This window comes from Etheostoma spectabile, chromosome 12 (assembly GCF_008692095.1).
Source record: "Etheostoma spectabile isolate EspeVRDwgs_2016 chromosome 12, UIUC_Espe_1.0, whole genome shotgun sequence".
Classification (NCBI taxonomy): Eukaryota; Metazoa; Chordata; class Actinopteri; order Perciformes; family Percidae; genus Etheostoma; species Etheostoma spectabile.
Genome location: NC_045744.1, coordinates 2,937,706 through 2,958,028, shown reverse-complemented (window position 1 = coordinate 2,958,028; position 20,323 = coordinate 2,937,706). Strand labels below are relative to the sequence as shown.

Below are 20,323 nucleotides of genomic sequence, written 5' to 3'. Positions count from 1 at the left end.
GTTTCCTTGACAGTAACGTTAGGTACTGGCCGGTTTGTTACCTGCACTGTAAGCGTGGTATCTTGCCACTGAGAGACACACACCATTTGACACTGGTTACTAAGGGATAAGTAATTCGGGATTAAACTTCCCCACTGCTAACGATGGGATTTCCGTTAATTTGCTTTAGAAATGCCTATTGAGATTGATGCAATCCAATGAGAAAAGAATTGGGGATGAGGGGGGGGGAGGGGGCTGTTCTGTACACTTTTTATTTTTGTAAGACAATTACAAATACGTCTGTTGAATAACTGTGACTTTGTGGATGTTTAATGTTTACAGGCATAGTGTTTTTGAGACTTCCTGTTGTCTCATCAGTGACAGCTTCGTCTCATTAGACTCGCTTAAAAAACACTGGAGACTAAAGATGTCTTAAAGGTTTTTGGATTAAGTGACGCAATCAGACAGCTGATACGGCCGGCCCAGTCTGTTGGAACTTTTTAGCGAATGACCGTTGTGAGCTCTGTGTGTGCGTTTAGGCCAGATGCGCGTCAGCCCCGAATGTATTTTTGAAAGTTGACTGACAATTGTGAACCAGACTTAATATATATATGTGTGTGTGTGTGTATATATATATATATTATATAATATATATATTATAGTATAATAGCCTATGTCACCCCCAAAATCATAAGTTGCCTTATTCATTGTGCTTTCAGCAATTGATCTCGTGTTGTGCACTGCTGTGGATTGTGATGCTTATGCTTTTGCGTTCTTTGATTTTTGCCATAGTTTTCGGTTTATTAAGTGGTGCTGCACACAAATTAAAAAAACATCAAAGAGGATTTCATAGTGAAAGCAAAGAAGGGTTCCGGTGACGTCATCCTCCAAAGGCACTTAACGATAGCTCTCTCCGGGAAAACCAACTAACTTGCTCCATTAAATGATCGGATATTACTTTATTTGATTTTTGCTTAGCTCGAAAAAAGGGGCAAGAAGGGGAAGGAGGGATGGAACAAAAAATGCGCCGCTGAGAAACCATGAACGAATAAAACTCAGAGAGCACTCTCCGAGGCATGTGGTCCTGCATATGGCGAATCTACCGCGTGTCTTCAGTCGAGTGAATCAGCAAGTTTAAACAAAGGTTTTGGAGGAGAAGGGACTTTCGCAAACACAAACCACAACGACCTAAATCAAATCAGAAATCCCAGTGTTCCCAAAAATTGGTGTGAGGCGAAACGCGAATTGGAAACGTAAGACCGCGTTCAGAATGTGGAGAGAGTATGATAAGATGAGAAAATCATCAGTCACAAGAAAACAATTTACTTGACCAAGAAGGTAGATCTAGAAGGGAAGCATAATGGCTCTACAATGTTCCTGAAGGATTAGGGGCACGTCAATGGGGGGTGTTTGTGGAAATTTACTCCGGACCACACTGGAGATCCCTCCGAATGTGGACCTTGGCATCGAGAGAGCTCTCGGGCTACTCGCCCCAAAACCCCCCGGCGACGTGGAGACGACAGCCCCGGTTCAAATCACTAATCACGATTTCATCACCCAGCTACACAAATCAAAGAAGTAGGTTCTGTAAAGCTTGGGCAAAAAAGAAGGTTTGTTGAATGAGAGACCAATAGACTTTGACCAAGACTACACCCCCCGCCACTACAGAAACGTAAGGAATACTCCGAGCTAACGATACTAAGCGACACAGATCGCCGGTTTCAGACCGCCGTTCCCCCGCATAAAAACACCCTAAACTATGCGTGTTTATGATGACGGACTCGACTATCGTCAGTGCAGGGGAGGGCAACTCCAACAGAAGATATGGGACTGGCCATCACCTGGTGATCACGCCGAAGAGATGCCTATCGGAGCTGCTGTCCCGTACGTGTCTGGGAGAATGGTAGTTCGCAGAGCGAAAGTAGTGAGAGAAGAAAAGGGGGAGGACAAGGAGAGGAAAAAAGTCCCAAACAAAAAAGGGGGAAAAAGTGAGGAGACAACAGTTATCTGAGTGAGAACGTGAGAGGCACATAAGGTAGAAGCTGGGGCAAGTTTTCAAAGAAGAGGGGGAAAAGGACCCCCGAAAATAAAAATCCCTGACACCAAACTCCAAAGACAACTCTGCTTCGGAACTCTGGTAGTTCAAAGCTGTATGGGTGATCTAAGGTAAAGAAGAGTGGACAAGATACACCAAAAAAAAAGAATTGATGGGCCAAGGGGGGAGATAGTGAGATGTCTACACGAAAGATAGACTAATAAATCTGACGCAACTGTCAAGTAAAATATACGATCATGGGTAGCAGCGAAAGACCAGAGGTAGCAAATCGTCACAAATGGATGATGTCTACGCAACTGCAGGGGTTCATTTTATGTTTCTCCTCACTTATTGCTCTCACTATAGGATGCACAGTAGCTCTGAACTAGTCACTAACGTCACATGGGAATATCTAGTCACTGGAGTCTCGTGACTACGGGCTGCACACTCGTTCTTTGCACGTGAAATTGTACAGCGCTTAAAGCTCAGGAAAGGGTGAAGATACAGATTATAAGAAGCCGAAAGGGGGAGAGGGCAGGAAAAAAGGTAAAAAGGAAAGGAAGGCAGACCTACGATATGGATAGATAGGTAGAGGGGGGAGAAAGGGATGGAAGGAAAAGATCTTGCATTCTCGCAGGTGATGCCATTACCTCTGCACGATCTGAACTATAGCGACTTAAAGTCTGATTAAACCACGCGTAGCTCTTAGTCGGGGCAACGTGGTCATGAAACTGGATTGTTTCGGTTTGCTTTGAGTATACAGGGTTTAGCCGTCGATATGTACTCTTACCGTCGCATCTTGAGACTGGGCGTGGGGTAGTCTTGGGCAAAGTCATACTGGTCTCCACGCTACGAAGTTCCTCTACAAGCACACATCCTTCTGGTGTTCATTGCGCGTCCCTACAGCACGCGACCAGACCTTAATGTCAAATCTCATCTCATGATGTTGTGTAAGCGGTGACACTTTGAGTCTTTGACTGTGTAAATGTGGTGTTCGCTGCTCGCCTTTCGGCGTGCAGGGAGTAGTTATCTAAGGTCTATTTAGTTGATTTAGTTGCCAGTGTGGCCGTTTGGGGCGCGGGCGCACCCCGATGAGCGTCAGCTACTTATGCCATCGGCTAGAGCAAAGCCTCTAATCCGGATAAATCAGGTACCTTAACTCGTCATGGGATGTGTGAACCTCGCCAGGATAAAAGACGTAGATATATATTTGATCTAAAACTGAAGCAAACAGACCACAACGGCCACTAGATCAGTAGTCTGTCATCTCTACACTAGGAATCCTACTCAGTGAACAGCTAATTGAGAATCAGAGTGACCATAATTCTGGGGATCGAACCTGCGCTTCTCACGATCTATCCTTCTTGGTCTACGTATTGTACTAACCTGTTGTGATCCCCGTGTACACCGGTGTGAGTCGCTATATCTTATCTTCCATAACATACTACATCTAGCTTGAAAACCAGTCATCTCTGACATGGAGAGCCGCGGCATCAGGAGCGCTAGACTATATCTATCGTCCTTCCAATAATCATCGGGCAAAATATATGAGTTTCCATCATAGTCTCATCCACCAATTCGTGAAGCTAACACACTCGGTGAGTCGCTCCCTCAGGAGTAAGTGTGATTTGGCATTGCTTGCTCTGGCTTATTTAGCTGTATCATGGAACAATGTGTGATAGTCGAATTTGCGTTAAGTCCTCTTACTCCTTGCTAGCGGTGAAAGAGACAATTCTACATATATGCTACTATTATCACACCCGCATCGCACTGTGAACTTCCTCACGTGTAGAGCAATCGGTAGATTTGATCAGGCGCGAGCTGTGGCTAGGCCCCTAACGAAAGTTCCCTGCACTCGTATATTTTGAAGAAGTCTTGGTCCTACTGAGTGTGATATATCGTATACGTGATCGATTTCGGTTTCTACAACATGGCAGACAGTACTTACTATAGGTTAGCCATCCTGCCCCTCTCATCCCGATTCTTCTGCTTATCATCATCGCATAGGAATAGTACTTCGATTTGATCAATAATAGCTAAAATGCGAAAAGTATAAGAGATAATAGCCGACTACATCTTTGAATGAGTCGTCAGTATCTAGTTGAGACTTAGGCAGCAGAGTGTCGACAGAGTCGCGATGGTAAGGAGGTGCACCGTCCATATACTTATTTATTCAGTGTGATTGGTTGTGCGGATGAAGACAGCACCGGGGGGGGGGCGAACAACGCTACATAGTAAGGACTAAACTCATGGCTACAATTCATATGTAATCCTCCTGGTTTTGATAATATGTTCTAATATAATTAAATAGGCATAGCATGCTACCACATCATAAACCGAAAATACTCATAGGAATCTATCAACATCGATAGAATCGGTCGAGACGTAAGCATAAGTCATCACTACACATCCTCCATGTCGGGGACACTCGTCTGACACGAACACTGAGCTCACCAATAATGGAGCGTGAAGAAGTCAAGCACTACAATCGACTCATAGAGACAAGTGCCTTAAAATGAAACCAAACATTTTAGTGATGAGATTACAAGTTAATGATCATAGAGGGCAACTACTAAAGACTAGCAATATATAAGTTATACTAGATAGTAGATATACCTGTACCTGATAGAATAACTAGAAAACTAAGTCATAGGTAGACAACAGACAACTAACAAAAAAAAAAAAAAAAAAAATATAGAGCACTATTACAAAATAACCAGGCACAGGCTCAGCATTCCTACATTCACTATCTCTCGCGCTCCTGGTTTCACACTCTTACGCTCAGCTCATCACTTTCAAAATACCATCCTCATGGCTCCTGACTACACGGCCTACCGCATCTGGCATAAGATGGAACATCGACCAGACTTGACAATCAAGCAAGTAGGCGGTATACGATGTGAAACATACCCTATTAATTGGGAACTCAGCTTGGTGGGGCGACAGAAAGAAGGGACATCACCTATATGAGTGTTCTTTCTGATACAGTAATTATGAACGCCAGTCATACTTCATAACCACAGACTCGGCCTAGCATCGGCCGTCCTAAGTGCAGTTCTGTTGCACTTGATGTGGCGTTGTGCAGACACAGTGTTAATACAACCAAACCGTTTAAGTATCTATGCTGTGAGTCCTACCGAGTTGCTCACTTGGTATTGAGCGGTCTTAATGAGACGAGCTGTCCCTGTATTGAGATGTACACGGAAGTTCTCAAAAAAATAGTGCTAGCTGACTATAACTACTGTGTGTAAGTCATCATACACAAGTTCAGGCAGTCATGTTCTAAGCATCAGCAAACGCTGACTTTGTAACACTATGTCATCAATAGCTAAGTAACATATACAAATACATGATATCCCCTGAGCTATTACATTGGTGTTTGTATTCGTTTCAGGTTATCAAGCGGCTGTTTTGAATCGTCATTGATGTCACAAAAAGCATGATTGTTGACAAAACAACTGACTTCTATTGTGTAAATTGAACTACAGGGCCAAAACGCTTATATAAAATAAGGTTACAGAGCATGGTGATGAACTATTAGAACCATACAACATGTCGCACACAATAAAAGGCATCATGTGTCAAACTAAAAAATACACACAAGACACAAACAAATCTACACACCACTACACTGTTGTTAGCTACAGCTGCTCTGATATCCAGACTGCACGTCTGGAGGCCTTTGGCCGTAACCCCCGCCTCATATCATCAGTGTCCCATATCAAAACTCAACAACATATAACCAGTGCGAACAATAGCACAGGATTATTAATTTATTACAATACTGTAGTCATAGATGCGGGCTATCGCTAAAGAATAGTAAGTTGATAAATGAATTAGGTACATAACATGTAACATTAATACAGAACAGGGAATTATGGAAAACGTCTGGGGGTCTTGGCGTTTGGGGCGACCAAAAGGCCCAACCTGGATCAGGGCGGCTGCTGTCCTCGGGGCCCTGGGGGTCTCGCTCCTGTGTGAGACAAGGGGCGGGATCATTGTATTCATTTAAATTAAGGCAGTCAGTAGTCGGTTGTATGGCATTACATCGTATCAGGGGGGACTCTATAGGCAGTCCATTCAAGAGGCAGTAAATATAGTGGGCAATGTTCAAGCGTTCGCGTTGAGGCGATTAGCGTTAGCCTGATGAGTGCGTTAGGCGATTAGCGTTAGCATTGTAATAGGCTAGCGATTTTTAAAACGTTTCAGTTAGGAACATTGGTACACTGTAGGGCAGGACTGGTGGGGGCATAGACCGAGCAAAGTCAAGAGCTGTCTGTAAGCTTTTTAATGCAATTATTTAAAGCTTGAAAGTCTTACATATCATGTGTCTCTCTGGTTGTACTGCATGCAGGCCTAGCACACTGCCTGGTGTTTTTCTTAGTGAGGTCGCACGTTGCACATCTAGATTTGCCGTAGGGGTAGTTACAGTCCCATGCTTGATCCATGGCGCGGACATGCCGCTACGCCTAGCTCATAATTACGTATTGAGCCCGTGTCAAGCTAGGTGCCGGCCTGAAACGGCGGGGCAAAAGGTCGTGGAACGGGCCAAGTGGTTAGTGGGTGAGGGTGCAGGAAATTGTTATCAGCGGTAAGAGAGATAAATCTAATGTTTTTAAAACAGAGATAATTAGTTAAGGGGGTTCTAATGCAAGAACAAAATAGAAAAAGGAATATTAGCATGGAAGATGAGGAGAAGATACTGCAGAAATGACAATTCACAGTAAATAGGGACCTTCAAGAACAAAAGTGCTTAAAAGTAGAACTAAAGAATATCAGGAATCCATTTCGAAGTCTTTCTACATAATAACATTTATAGCTCAATAATGTAAGTTCCAGGGGTAATTTAGGCTGGTGCAAATTGATACTGTTGTTGTGCCTGATTCATATAAGGCTACGGGCTACTCTAAATGGGCCAGGAGGCAAGAAAGGAGAAGATAGAATGCGGCAAGGCGGACATATCGGAGAGGTAATGAATTAAAGCTAGGAAATTAGTAGACAAATTATACAAATCCTGGCGCAGGACACGGGATTGCTTGTAAAGCAGCGTGCAGGAGTGGGTATAAGGATTTTCGAAAATGATGCTAATTCCTGTCAATGCTCCCTAGCATTGTAACATGGGTTCGTTGACAATAGGACATCAAACATGTAGCGTTGGAACTTCCATATCAACCTCTTATGTGCATGTAAGGGAGCGTTGTCATATCGGCGAGGCCAGATAGGGACCTAACAAGAAGGGGCCATGGAGATAAATTTGCATGTGCGATGGGCGTGACCTGTGGGGCTTCCGACCAATACGTCAGTTTCTAGTACTGTGAGATGCGCTATAGAGTTATTTATGCTTCTATTCATGGCCAATACGATTAGAATAATTCTAGCGCTTAGAATTGATACAGGTAATGATGTTCATAGTCGAGCGGTTTGTCATACGACAACGTCACAACACCATACGAAGATAATAGCGGAGGAACATTAGCCATATCATGGGAATATTAACATCAGAAAAAGCACCACATAATTTGGCATGCTTTTACTATGTGTTAAGGCATGAGTGCTCGGAAATATAGGCCATATGCGAACTTTAAGGTTACAGCGTCTACAGATGGGTACCTTACATTGTCGTCCACATGAGTTCTACAGGACTAGATTTGGATTACGTGATAACGCAATTATAAAATTTGTACAGTGCTCCTTATAGTGATAAAGCGAAGCCTTTACCTAACCAAGCGAATGTAAAATTAATGAGACATGATCAACCTGACCTCTGGCTAAGATAGCTTTTGTTAGTCCCTTACGTTGAAATGGAGTTCAAGGCAGAGATGTTTGGCAATGGTCACCTTGTCCATCGAGGGGCTGATTACTTCTCCCCGCACTATATTTTGAACTCCGTTGGCTACATATATTATGGCAGACAGAAACTTAGGATATCATTGGAATTAACATTAAGGAATCCATAACAGCAAGCTGGCTGGTCTGCTTATGGGCGGGGCAGTATTATTTTAATATATTTTTAAAAGCAGGATCAAGCATGATTCTTATTACCGAAACATTATCTGCAGTTGGGCACGTCAGAAACATTATAGGCTCGCAACATTATCGCGGAATAAGAAATATATGAATGTTATAGCAGATAGGCTTATAAAGGTCTTAATCTTACAAACAGCAGTTACTTTGTCATATGCAATTAACCACAGATGAGTAATATGCAGGATGCATGAAATAAAAGAGCACAACCTAGAAATCTTTTTAAAGATAGGGCCTCGTCGCATTCGCATATTCGGCGCAAAAGAGCTGGCTTATGCAGGGGTTGGGTGGTACCTTGTGGGTTTTAAAGTGGTCTACTTAAATGAACTGTAACTTACTGCTACACCATATTGTAAAACGTAATACTGAAAGGTAAAGGATATCGGGAAGATGGAGACCTTAATGCCGCTTTCTTAGTCTGTAGTTCAGAATTGAATCTATTAAAGATGAACATTCTGCCTGAGATTACGCCTATAGCATGTGTATTTGCAGACGGCTTAGCCGATAATGAATTAACGGCAAAATCAATTTAAGACGATTGGAAAGATGTTGTCAATATATATTGGGCTAGGGGATAGAGACCTAGGGGTTGCAGTTTAACGACGTTTACAGTTAGCTAAGGAAAAGTGGGCTGACGGGGATTACCTTCCTTAAGAGATTATTATCTTTGCGCGCAGATGAGTAACGGCATGGATGTGTTGGTGGCAAGACCTAATCTCTATCAAAGGGCAATCGTGGATCAATATGAAGGAGTGAAGGACTACCCCACCCTTCAATGCAGCCCAGTCGCCATGACAGTGGACTTACGGACCCAACGCTGAGGCCAGCAGCCCATAAATTCATGATAACCCATGGAGTAGAATCACTCTAATGTGGTGATAGACTATATGGAAGGGAATATAAATTAAATGAGGATATTGTGCCTCTTCAATGTGTGTGCAGATGACTGCGGAGTGTACAGACCCAAATAGATTTGATTATGCTAGATTGTAAAGTATTGTGACGATAAAGGATTGACGTCTTAGCTAGTAATAAAAGGTGGTATAATATTAGTTTTTGACACTCAAGAGAGAGATGATTCATTAGAAGTGCAGCAAGCTTTGTAACCGTATTTACAGATGCGTGTTTTATGATACGTCAGATGGAGAATAGGGATGGGACGAGGCAAGGTTATCATAGAATTGTTCACAAAAGCGTACAACTCAGAATTGTACTGTGTAAACATTTCATGCACATATAAATGTCTGGTAAATCTTAAAACCCACACTCAACCTCCTATATTAAAAGCAAAATGGATAAGGAGGGGGGAATAAGTATATCTAAGGAATGAATGGGACACAATATGAGGGTCCAATGGAACTGCTCCCGGTCCACGAAATGGAAGGACGTTTTGTTTGGAAAATTTGATAGGTATTTTTATCACACCCTCTCAGTAATCAATCATGGTGGCAATGCATCTATCTGCTGGAGAAATTGTGGGAAACCAAAATGCAACCATTACGTCTTCCTGGGATTGGCTCTGTCTATTAAGGGTTAACTTGGAGAGAAATACTATGTGCCTTACAATGTATTGTTCGATGCATGTTCATCTCATTTGGATATGTAAACCTTATCTTTTTTGATATATACTCGCAAGAATGGTTTAAAAAGGAAAAATATGTTCAATGAATATATTGGCTGGTGGCTGTAAAGAGATCGCTTTACCAAAAAATGGTTGTCACACAGATTCCCTACCTTAAATCAGTATGGATTGAAATTACAATGGACATTCTATAAACTATAGAAGATAACAGCATCTTTACATTATAAAACGGAAGATTTGTTCTTTGCTGGGAAAACATGGACGCAAGAATCGCACCATCTCAAGACCTCGGACGGCTGTTCTCTAGCTACTTATGGAAACAGGAAAACTACTCCCACATGTATATCGTCTTATCTCTTTTTTCCTTTTTCTTTTCATTATTACAAAAAAGAAAAAAAATGTTTGACATTTTTGATTGATGATTTAAGATGTCAACACACACATCTGTTGGTGTTGATCTAGACATGCACTGAATATGCTGTGTATTGTTTGTGATATGATGGTACTGGATGTTAATTGTTTGTGCACTCGTTTGAGTACTGATTTGTCTATGTGTGGAAGTAAATAAAAAAAAAAAAGAGGAAGGCAATATAGAAGGCCTGAGAACTGCAATAATATTCCGTTTGTTTGTATATGTGGCATTGTAATCTGTTGTGTCCCTTTTACATAAAGAGATTTCCGGCAAACATTGCCTTCAAACAAGTGAAATAGCAATTCACCATAATACAGGAACTGAAGTGTGTTTGGCCTTTTAGGTGCCAGGGGCCTGTCTTTTTATTTTTTTCAGACTTTATCTTGGGCAAGAAATTCACTTTTAATTACATGGTTTCTAAATAACCTTAACATTGCCTTACTATGCCCCTAATGGTCGCTTTTTGTCTGTTTCTATAGAAACGCCAAAAAGAGAGTAGTTGTCATTGGAGAAGTCCAATCATGTAAAGTACTGGGAAACGGTAGTGCGTTGCCGGTATTTAAGACTCACCAGAGCACATTACAAAATAACACGAGGTCTGTTTCCTCGCACGGCCGTTACGGCTGCAGTGGTTTAGGGCAGGCGACTTTCCTGTCAAAGATGCCCCCGTCAGTCATGTATTGGCTAAACGTATCTTGATGTGTGATGATGCTTCACAGTGGTACTGTCAATATGCCCACCGCTACTATAAATGTACAAATAATCTGTCACTTGCAAAATTCCAATTTGTATATCGTGTTTACTCACATACTGTTGCATAGTAGCAGCGCTGCGGCCTCTTGTGATTATCCACTTCACTAGGCCCTCTCCCCCCCCAACATGGCCGCTTATCTACCCATTGGTGCAGCTATGTTACAGGAAGCCCGAGTTGGTGGATTCCAAGCAAATACGCTGTTTTTCTGTCCTTATATCGTTATATACTTAATGGATAATGACGCTTTTAGAGCCGGTTTCCTCCAGCGCTCATAAGCAAACCGCTTCTTATGCATATTGCGCCTGCTCTGGGTGGGCTTTCCTGCCTGGTGTTTCAACACAGGAGGCCATTCTTTGGCCTCTCCCCGGTTTGGTTTCGTACTGATATACTATACCTTTTACAACCTCCCTTGGTGAATTAGGGGTTGAAGAGTAATATCACGGCTTGTGATACATATGGAAATTGGTCCTTCTTCATGCTAGCGCGCTAAGATATAATCCTGACTCATGTCCAAGTCTCGCCATCCAGTGTACCATCTCGTGTGTTCCCTACAATCCAATGCCATTTTCAGCACTTCTCACCTCCTGAGTAGTGGCACCTGGGAGCAGGCTTCTCATAGCTGAGTCTAAATAGTAAGTTTGATAGGTAACATGAGACAGACAAGCAACAGTTTTACTTTGCCGGATTCCACCAGAGTTATGATATAGCAATGGTCATTTAGCGAGGAAAGTCTTCCTTACAGGGCTGACCCTACCATCTGTGGCTCTGGACTCCTGTTGCTGATGGCAACAAAAAAACCTAGGTGATTTTATGGACAGATTGTCTCGATGAGAAGCAGAGGAAAGATACGTTGTCCTCAGTGACAAAGACCGTGGTGAGCAGAAACGACCGTTTGCTTGGTTCCAAAGACAATGTAGAATAACAAAAAGTCCAACACAAATCAAAGAGTATGCTGTAGCCAACATCACAAAACAAGTGCCGTCTTCCAGTAAATCCTTCATGCAAGCTTCCCACTGAGTCGCATCGTAGCGGGGGAGGGACGGTTTTAGGCACTCACATGTCTCTTGTAAGAGCTTTCTGGTGAGTCTTAATCAGCAACAACACGCCGGCTTTCCTGTCCTTCACCGTCATGATTATGGCTTCCAAAATTTACTCTTGTAAAGTTAAATTAGAGGTCAAACCCGAGTCTTCTGTAGTAGTAAACTGGGTAATAAAACGAATAAATGCAAACCTGTTTGAGATTTTTGTGAAAATAGTTAAAAAACTCGATACGTAAAAGGCAGGACAATTTCTGTAAAGTCAAGTCTCCGGTTTTTCATGGAGATTGATGACAACCAGATTTAATGTTAGAAATGATTTATAGGGGGTATGCTATGTGTTTCAATCATACTGAGTAAAGCGGACAGTAATAACAAACAATACAAGTGAAATCAGCTTGTTTAAAAGTTGGATTCGAAATAGAATCTACTCTGAATGTTGGTTTCCATCTACAAAACTTGTTGTCATGAATTGGCATGTGCCCAATAGTGGCTGTTGATTGTTTCACCAGAACACATAACATGACTGGTCCCGCAGGACGGACAAAAACTCTGTGCTAGTCGCCCAGGGGGAACAAAATCAGGTCTAAAATTTATTGAGATTGTTTGTATTTGAAGTGGATTTTTGGGTTAACAAAATAATAAAAAATTTAGAGTTAAAATCATGTTTTCTAGACCCTCTAGAAAGGGTGGATCCCATCAGGCTGCTGCCTGTTCATTGATCCCACGAGTATAAAAACGGGTATGTGTGTGTGTGTGTGTGTGTGTGTGTGTGTCAAATGGTCCGAGTCTGCCCCCAAGATGCTTTTTGGAGCGCGTCTAGACAGGGACAATGTAGTGCAGGTCTTAATAGAGTGTGTGGTCACGGTCTACGTTTGTTGGTACCTGCAGAAGAAGAGGAAGCGGCATGAGGACCACTCCTTTAAATTAAGTCAGAGTTGCACGAAAATGTGAAAACATTTTAGCAAAAGTATCAAAAGGAAAAATACTCATTATGCACAAAGACTCTCTCTCTCTCTCTCTCTCTCTCTCTCTCTCTCTATTTATATATATATTGTAGCTTGAATCAACATGCTGCAGGGTAGTTTAACCTCTGGGATAAACATCAAATTTGATGTGTTAATCATGTGATATGTGTGTGAAATCTGCATCTGGAAAGGAACTACAGCTCTCAAAAAATCTAATGGAGTAAACAGTACATAACTTCCCTCAAAAATGCAGTATAAGTCAGTAGCAGGAAATGGAAATACTCAATTAAAATACACTTTAGTAAAATGTAAAAACCTTGGATTTGAGTGGATGTACTTTGAAAGGAACACATTAGCGAGGTAATTACACACTACATGTGTAACTGTTGGAAGCCTAATCTGTGGGTGTGACTGGGACTGAACCACTTATCTTTGGTCCATGTTGCTGTTGTGCACCTGTTTGTGTTCATGTCTTATCTGATCTGACAGGACTGGTTCTACAAGTCTCCAAAAAAACCGTTTGAGCCATTTCACTTTTTCCCCCAGATACTTTCCCTTTTCTCGTTATTTCCATGTGTCTTACTCACTCTCTGTAGCGTAGAGACCACTCAGTCAGCTGCTCCTCCAGTGCTAAGATCCTCAGCCCGATGTACCCGGACCCCAACAGGAGCAACACCACCCTGCGGTACAAACACACAACAACGATGTGAATGCCTCGCATTTTACAGACTTTCACTTTGTGAATCACAAGCGGAGCAGACGATCTAGCACAGGGATAAATGATGTCTGTGTGATAACATTCCCATAACCCCCATGTCGAGCATCAGATTGTTTTCTTTCCCTCCGAGCTTCCTGCCCATCCAGAAAGTCGACATACCAAAATGTGCCTCTGTTCAAACACATCATGTACTGCATGTGAGATCTGCACAGGATTTTACAAAGCAGGAAATTGTTCTTTTGCAGTCTTTTAAAGTCCCAGCTCAAGGAATAAAAGTCCCTCAATCCTAGGACGTCCTCTTCCATTACACAGCAGTTATGTCCAAATGTACTCCTGGAGGTGGACGGGGGGGTATTAACATTCTTTACAAAATTACAAGATGAAAATACTTTGTCACCAGTCCTGCATTCAAAGTATACTCCTGTGTACTATAGATAGATGGAAACGAAGAAGATAGATGGTATAGAAAGAAGTAAAAAAATGAAAGAAACTGAAACAGTGTGTTGGCACGTGTGCATGCATCTGTGTCTGTGTGTATGCATGTGTTTATGTGAACAGTAGGTAGGTACAGTGGTGCTCATAAGTTTACATACCCATGCTTAAGTTGACTAAAAGAGGAATAAAAAAATCATCTTTTGGAAATAGATCTTAATGTCTTAATTAAAAAAATAGTAAAAATCCAACCTTTAAGGACACCAATTTTCTTTGTGAATGAATAATGTTTTGTAAATATGTAAATCTTCTTCCTTAAAATGCAGGGGGCATAAGTATAGCTAGATATTGGCATGGTGTTATTTCAGTGAGACTAATAGCCGGTTTGAGTTGCATTGAGAGATGATTTTATGGAAAGTATCCCATGCTAATCTCTAGGTATGGTGAAGGGTATGTGATGATGATGATGGGGGTGGGGGGGCTATTTTAAGTCTAAAGGCCAAGTGAACTTTGTCAGGATGCATTGTATCCTGAGCCATGAAAAATAAAAATGTGCCTCCCTCTATGGGATTTTAACATAGGGGGGTGTATTCTTATGCCCCTGTATTTTAACATAGGGGGGGTATACTTATGCCCCCTGTATTTTAACAGGAGGGTGGTTGTTATACTTATGCCCCTGTATTGTACAACTGGGGGGTGTATACTTATGCCCCCTGTATTTTAACATTGGGGGGTGGATTACTTATGCCCCTGTATTTTAACATAGGGGGTGTATAATTATGCCCCCTGTATTTTAACATAGGGGGGTGTATACTTATGCCCCCTGTATTTTAACATAGGGGGGTTTTACTTAGCCCTGTATTTAACAAGGGGGGTGTATACTTATGCCCCTGTATTTTAACATAGGGGGGTGTATACTTATGCCCCTGTATTTTAAACATAGGGGGGTGTTACTATGCCGTATTTAAATAGGGGGGTGTATACTTATGCCCCTGTATTTTCATAGGGGGGTGTATACTTATGCCCCCTGTATTTTAACATAGGGGGGGTGTATACTTTGCCCCTGTATTTATTTAACATAGGGGGGTGTATACTTATGCCCCTGTATTTAACATAGGGGGGGTATACTTATGCCCCTGTATTTTAACATAGGGGGGTGTATACTTATCCCCTGATTTTAACAGGGGGGTGTATACTACCCCTGTATTTAACATAGGGGGGTGTATACTTAGCCCCCTGTATTTTAACATAGGGGGGTGTTTATACTATTTTAAGTAAAACATTTTATTTATGATACATTTATTCATTCACAAAGAAAATTGGTGTCCTTAAAAGGTTGGATTTTTCCTTTTTTTTTAATTAAGCCATTAAGATCTATTTACAAAAGATGATTTTTTTTTTCCTCTTTTTAGTCAACTTATGCATGGGCATATAAACTTATGAGCACAACTGTAAATATATGATGTACGCATATGTAAAGATGTGTAAATAAGTGAAGCATAAAATGATGTATTTACTAAAGGATAAAAATAGAAAAAGGGAGTCAGACTTGATAAGTTTATGAACTTCTTACTCCTTTTTGAACATGGGGATTTCTTGTTTGAATTACTTACAATAATTGCTTTAATTATATGCAGTATGTGTATGAATGTATTTACAGTATATGTATTTGATTTTTCACATGTTCAAAATAAAAAAGTAGGTACAGATGTACTGCATTATCAGCTAAATATAAAAGTAAAACAACTACAAGTGACATTATAATAAAGGGATTCTTCAATCAAGAAGTACTTGTACTAGTGAATGTACTTTGTGTGGAATAAGAATACTCACAGCATCATGTAGACAAAAACGAGAACCCTGAGACTGAGAATTTCTCGGAGGAAGGAAAGCGGAAAGACCATCTCAGTGATCCTCCAAATCCACCTTACAGCTGGTTGACAGAAAAATCCCCGTGTTATTCTTAAAATCCTCTATGCCTTATGGATCACTTATGGAAATATCACAGTATGTGCACGTGTATTTGTGTACTCTTACACTCTCCTCTGTCGTCCTCGTCTGTTAGGCTGTTTTGACGGGTGGAACTGCATCCTGAAGGACCTGGAGACGCACAAATACACGTTGCTGCATTCAGTGGTTCTGTTACATACATTTTTAATATTATCTTAAAGCTTTATGAAAGCATGGCTGGTTGTCGTTACTCAGAGTTCCTCATGGGGGCGCCAGAAACTACACACTAAAGCTTTAAAAAGAAGTTAAGTCATTATTGAAAATAATGAGAGAACAATACCCTGCTGGTACAAAAGCCACGCATCAACACAGTCACAACACACATCTCGGTGTCTCACCTTCACTGGACATCTGAGGGAAGCCGTTGTCAAGGGGAACGCTCAGATCTACGCTGTCCTCCAAACTGGAGTAACTGGAGGCCTGAGGACAGAGATGCTGAAGGTTAGGGTCCTAGTCATTATGCATCATGCACTCATATTCACTCTATAACCCTCTATGGCTGAACTCGGTTTGGTTGGGTGAGACGAGCAGCGGACGTACCACATCGTGATCAACTTCGTTCTCTGCAGAGGAGACGTGAGGGCTGCCGTTGACGCTCTCCTCCTGGATCAGACAAACACACGAATGAAACATGTTGAAATGATGCCTTCATGTGCGTGCAGAGTAGTGGAACACCTACCTGTGCATGTGAACAGGCCGCTTGGATGAGTCTATAACACACCTCACGGTTCCTCAAAGACACAAATGAGTACTAAAAAGAGAAAAGAAGAGGCAGGAGAAAATGTTAAGAACGTTAATATGAAGCTGCAAGTCTTCTTTCCCCCTTTCCCTTCTTTTGAACCCATTCACCATCTTTCCTTTTATTGATTGGTAGCTAAAACGTGATTAATAAAGACACTAATTATACTGTGCCTACATTTAATGTTTGAGGTTTGACCATGTCACAGAGCACCTTTGGAGCCTGAGTATGTGGCCATTAAAAGTAATAATAGCCTATTCCTATCCTAACCATGTTGACTGCACAATTATACTGTAATGCAAAGATGCGGTCATGTCAATGTGTATATTTATAGAGCATAAAAAAACCAAACGTGTGTGTCTGAAGTGTGTGTTCTTACCTTTTCTCTATCAGCAGTTTGAATAGACATCATGGATAACGCTGAGTGCTGTTTCTTCACCCCGGTGATGCTGGACACAGGGATCACCACCTGCAACATGTGGACACACACACAGGCTGGACAACAGGCTTGGATTCTTGTTGCCTTTATGGCATTAAAGAGGACATTACAGTCATATTTCTCCATGGTTTCTCAATGTGACCTGAAACATGGATAGATGATAGATAGATAGCTAGATAGCTAGATAGCTAGATAGATAGATGGATAGATACATAGATAGATAGATAGATACATAGATACATAGATAGATAGATAGATGGATACATAGATAGATAGATAGATAGATAGATAGATAGATAGATAGATAGATAGATAGATAGATAGATAGATAGATATTGATCCCAATAAAATGGGAAACTACAGTGTTACAGCAGCAAAATCTGTCACACAGCACAGAATATACACATAAATGAAATACTAGGATACAATATACATACATACAATATACTGTACATGACAGAATAATAGGATAAAATACAAGAACAAATATTTGAATATATACAAGTTGAGAATACAAAAATGTGCAACTGATATTGTGGTGTATCGGAGTCTCATCTAGCACCCAGTGATGGATGGCTAAGGTAACCTAGCATGTTGTTTTATTCTCTATCTATTATTTCCCTCTGTGAAGTTCTTGATATGTAGCCTGGGGAAACCCTGACCAACTTCCAATTTGAGATTTGCTCTGCAAGTCAGTGTGGCCGAGAGCCCATTCAAGCCCAATTCCAACATTTCCAAATCAAGGCACCAATCACAATTCTGGCAATGGCAATAGCAAGCAGCTATTCATTTACGTTGGTCTGATTGGTTGAAGGACCATCCAATCGCCAGAGGCGTTTGAGCGGCGTCCGTTGGTGACGCCCCTTTGGAAACGAGCTGTGAATGAAGCCGGCCCAGACCCAACCAGGCTGCTTGATATTAGAGTAAAAACCCAATTGCCGTTTATGAAAAAAATCCCCAAAATAAAGTGAATTCCCAGCATAGCTAATGTTAACTGCGCCTTTTTAGAACTTCTGGGACGTGTGGACTGTCGAGTTAAACCCACGTTGGTGTTAATTGGCCTGGAATGTAACAGGTCCACCAATGGGAGTCAGCCTACAGCTTAATGTGTCCGTTACCTTGGTGTCTTTGAGCAGCACCGACGAGTGGAAGCACACGTAGTTCTCACAAACAAAGAGTTTCCCGTGGTACAGCACCTCCTTCTGCAAGGCACAGGTGAAGGCTACACACACACACACACACACACACACACACAACACACACACACACACACACACACACACACACCATTTGAACATGAGGTGTGGGTTTCCAATGAGTACACAGAATTTTAAGTGGTCACCAGGGAACAAATGAGTCAGCAATCAGGAACCACGTGGTAATTGATCATTAATAAGTACTTCTCGATATTAATTCCTAAGAGTAGATAATGATCATTCACTGGAGACCAGACTGGGAGCGCCTATATTAAAGTATCAATAAGCAAGGATTATTAAACTCATGAATATCTGTGAATCGATCACACCGATCGTCCTGATTAATTCTGAACCAGCTGATAAACATTAGTTCCTGACTTGAGGTCGCCCCCCCCCCCCCCCCCACACAGTACAGTTATACATTACACTGAGCATTCACTAAGTAGTCCCTCGTTACTGTTTCATGAGGACTTTTGTGTTGCCTGCGCTGTCCTCTAGTGACTCATCATTATCTACTACAGTATACGGTCCAATAGGAATAATTAGAGAAGTATTTATTATTGATTCATCAATTATCAAGTCGCTCCTGATTTCTCACTCGTTTCTCAAGTAATTCATCATTGACTACTCATTAGCTACTCTTCTAACAATAATATATCATGGTTGAGTAGGGGTTGTTGCCTGATAACCAGGTGTTAATCTAATCCAACCACCGCTAACTTGTGTTTCCATTTTTCTATTCTAATGAATAGTCCTGTTTTTTCATTTTCTTTTTTCTTTTCTTTTACTTTCTTCTTGTTATTATATACTAAATGTTACTATATTTTGTCTTTTTTTTTTTACTGTAACTCCAACCTGCCTGTTGGTCTGCAGATGGAAATCAGCCCTCTGGCTACAATCTGGCACCTTTACATGTACTGTTGTGCTCATTCATCAATCTGCATTGTCCTGAATTAATAAAATAAATAAATACATAAACAGCTGGGTCACCTAGACCAGTGGTTCCCAAACTTTTACACATCAAAAACCCCTAAACTGACACAAATTAGACCCCCATTTGATAAGATTTTGTCCCAGGGTTCCCCAACTTTTTTATTTTTTATCTTTTATGACAGAAAGTGAATGAAACCCACGACCAAAATAATCATCCATTCTGTCATTGTGTTACTTATAGATGGAATTACAATGGAATTAATGAGTCCCCGTTTTTGCTGAGATCCCCCTCAAGGAGTCCTAGGGGGGTCCCTGGACCCCGCTCTGGGAACCACTGAGCCAGACATGCCTGCAGGTGTTTCAGCGTCTCGTCCGCTGGGCACCACTTGGCAAACTAAGAGTTTGGCAGAACTTCATCAGACATCAGGGCCGAAGGGAAAAAAGGTCACAATGCCACGTTATTTCCATAATCAATATCACGGAATAGGTAACGGACTCTCAGCTCACTGTGTGTCAGCGTCTCCCCCTCGGGGATCTCCTGGAACAGTTTGTGGAAGGTCTTCTTGTGCTTCAGGAAGCTCTGCAGGGACAGATAGGAGTTAACCCTTGTGTTCCCGTCCAACTTTGTGCTTTTCTGGGTTCAAATTTCAAGATTTTATTGTTCTTTTTCTACATTTTGACGTTTTTTTTCAATTTTATTCCAATTCTTTTGTCACTTTCTTGATGTTTTTTTTAAGTTAGGTTTTAGTCAATTTGTAAAAAAAAAATTCCCCCAATGTTTTAGATTTTTTTTGGTCACTTTTTCAGTGTTTAAAAAAGACTGTTTTAGTTGATTTTTTTCCCTGCGTTTTTGTAATTATTTGATATATTTATAGACTTTATATATATATATATATATGCCTCTAGCTCACAGCCTACATATACATACACACACACACACACACACACATATATATATACACATATATATTTTATATGTATATATATATATATATATATATATATATATATATATACCCTGTTGGGTCCTTGTAAATTCTGGAGTGTGGTCTATCTGTAAAGTGT

General features: G+C 41.2%; 1 protein-coding gene across 1 annotated transcript in view; it reads right to left on the bottom strand.

The window, feature by feature from the left end:
* Nucleotides 1-3,975: 3,975 nt before the first annotated feature.
* Nucleotides 3,976-20,323, bottom strand: part of LOC116699718 (GRAM domain-containing protein 2B) — an 18,753-nt gene continuing 2,405 nt past the window's right edge. Inside the window, exons 4-14 of the mRNA XM_032532433.1 lie at nt 19,766-19,838; nt 18,248-18,351; nt 17,070-17,159; nt 16,631-16,702; nt 16,492-16,554; nt 16,290-16,371; nt 15,979-16,041; nt 15,775-15,874; nt 13,379-13,471; nt 12,690-12,708; nt 3,976-3,985 (exon numbers count right to left, since the gene is read on the bottom strand). Of these exons, the coding sequence (XP_032388324.1) occupies nt 12,693-12,708; nt 13,379-13,471; nt 15,775-15,874; nt 15,979-16,041; nt 16,290-16,371; nt 16,492-16,554; nt 16,631-16,702; nt 17,070-17,159; nt 18,248-18,351; nt 19,766-19,838 (756 nt within the window). The 3' untranslated portion in view covers nt 3,976-3,985; nt 12,690-12,692. The remainder of the gene's footprint in view (nt 3,986-12,689; nt 12,709-13,378; nt 13,472-15,774; nt 15,875-15,978; nt 16,042-16,289; nt 16,372-16,491; nt 16,555-16,630; nt 16,703-17,069; nt 17,160-18,247; nt 18,352-19,765; nt 19,839-20,323) is intronic.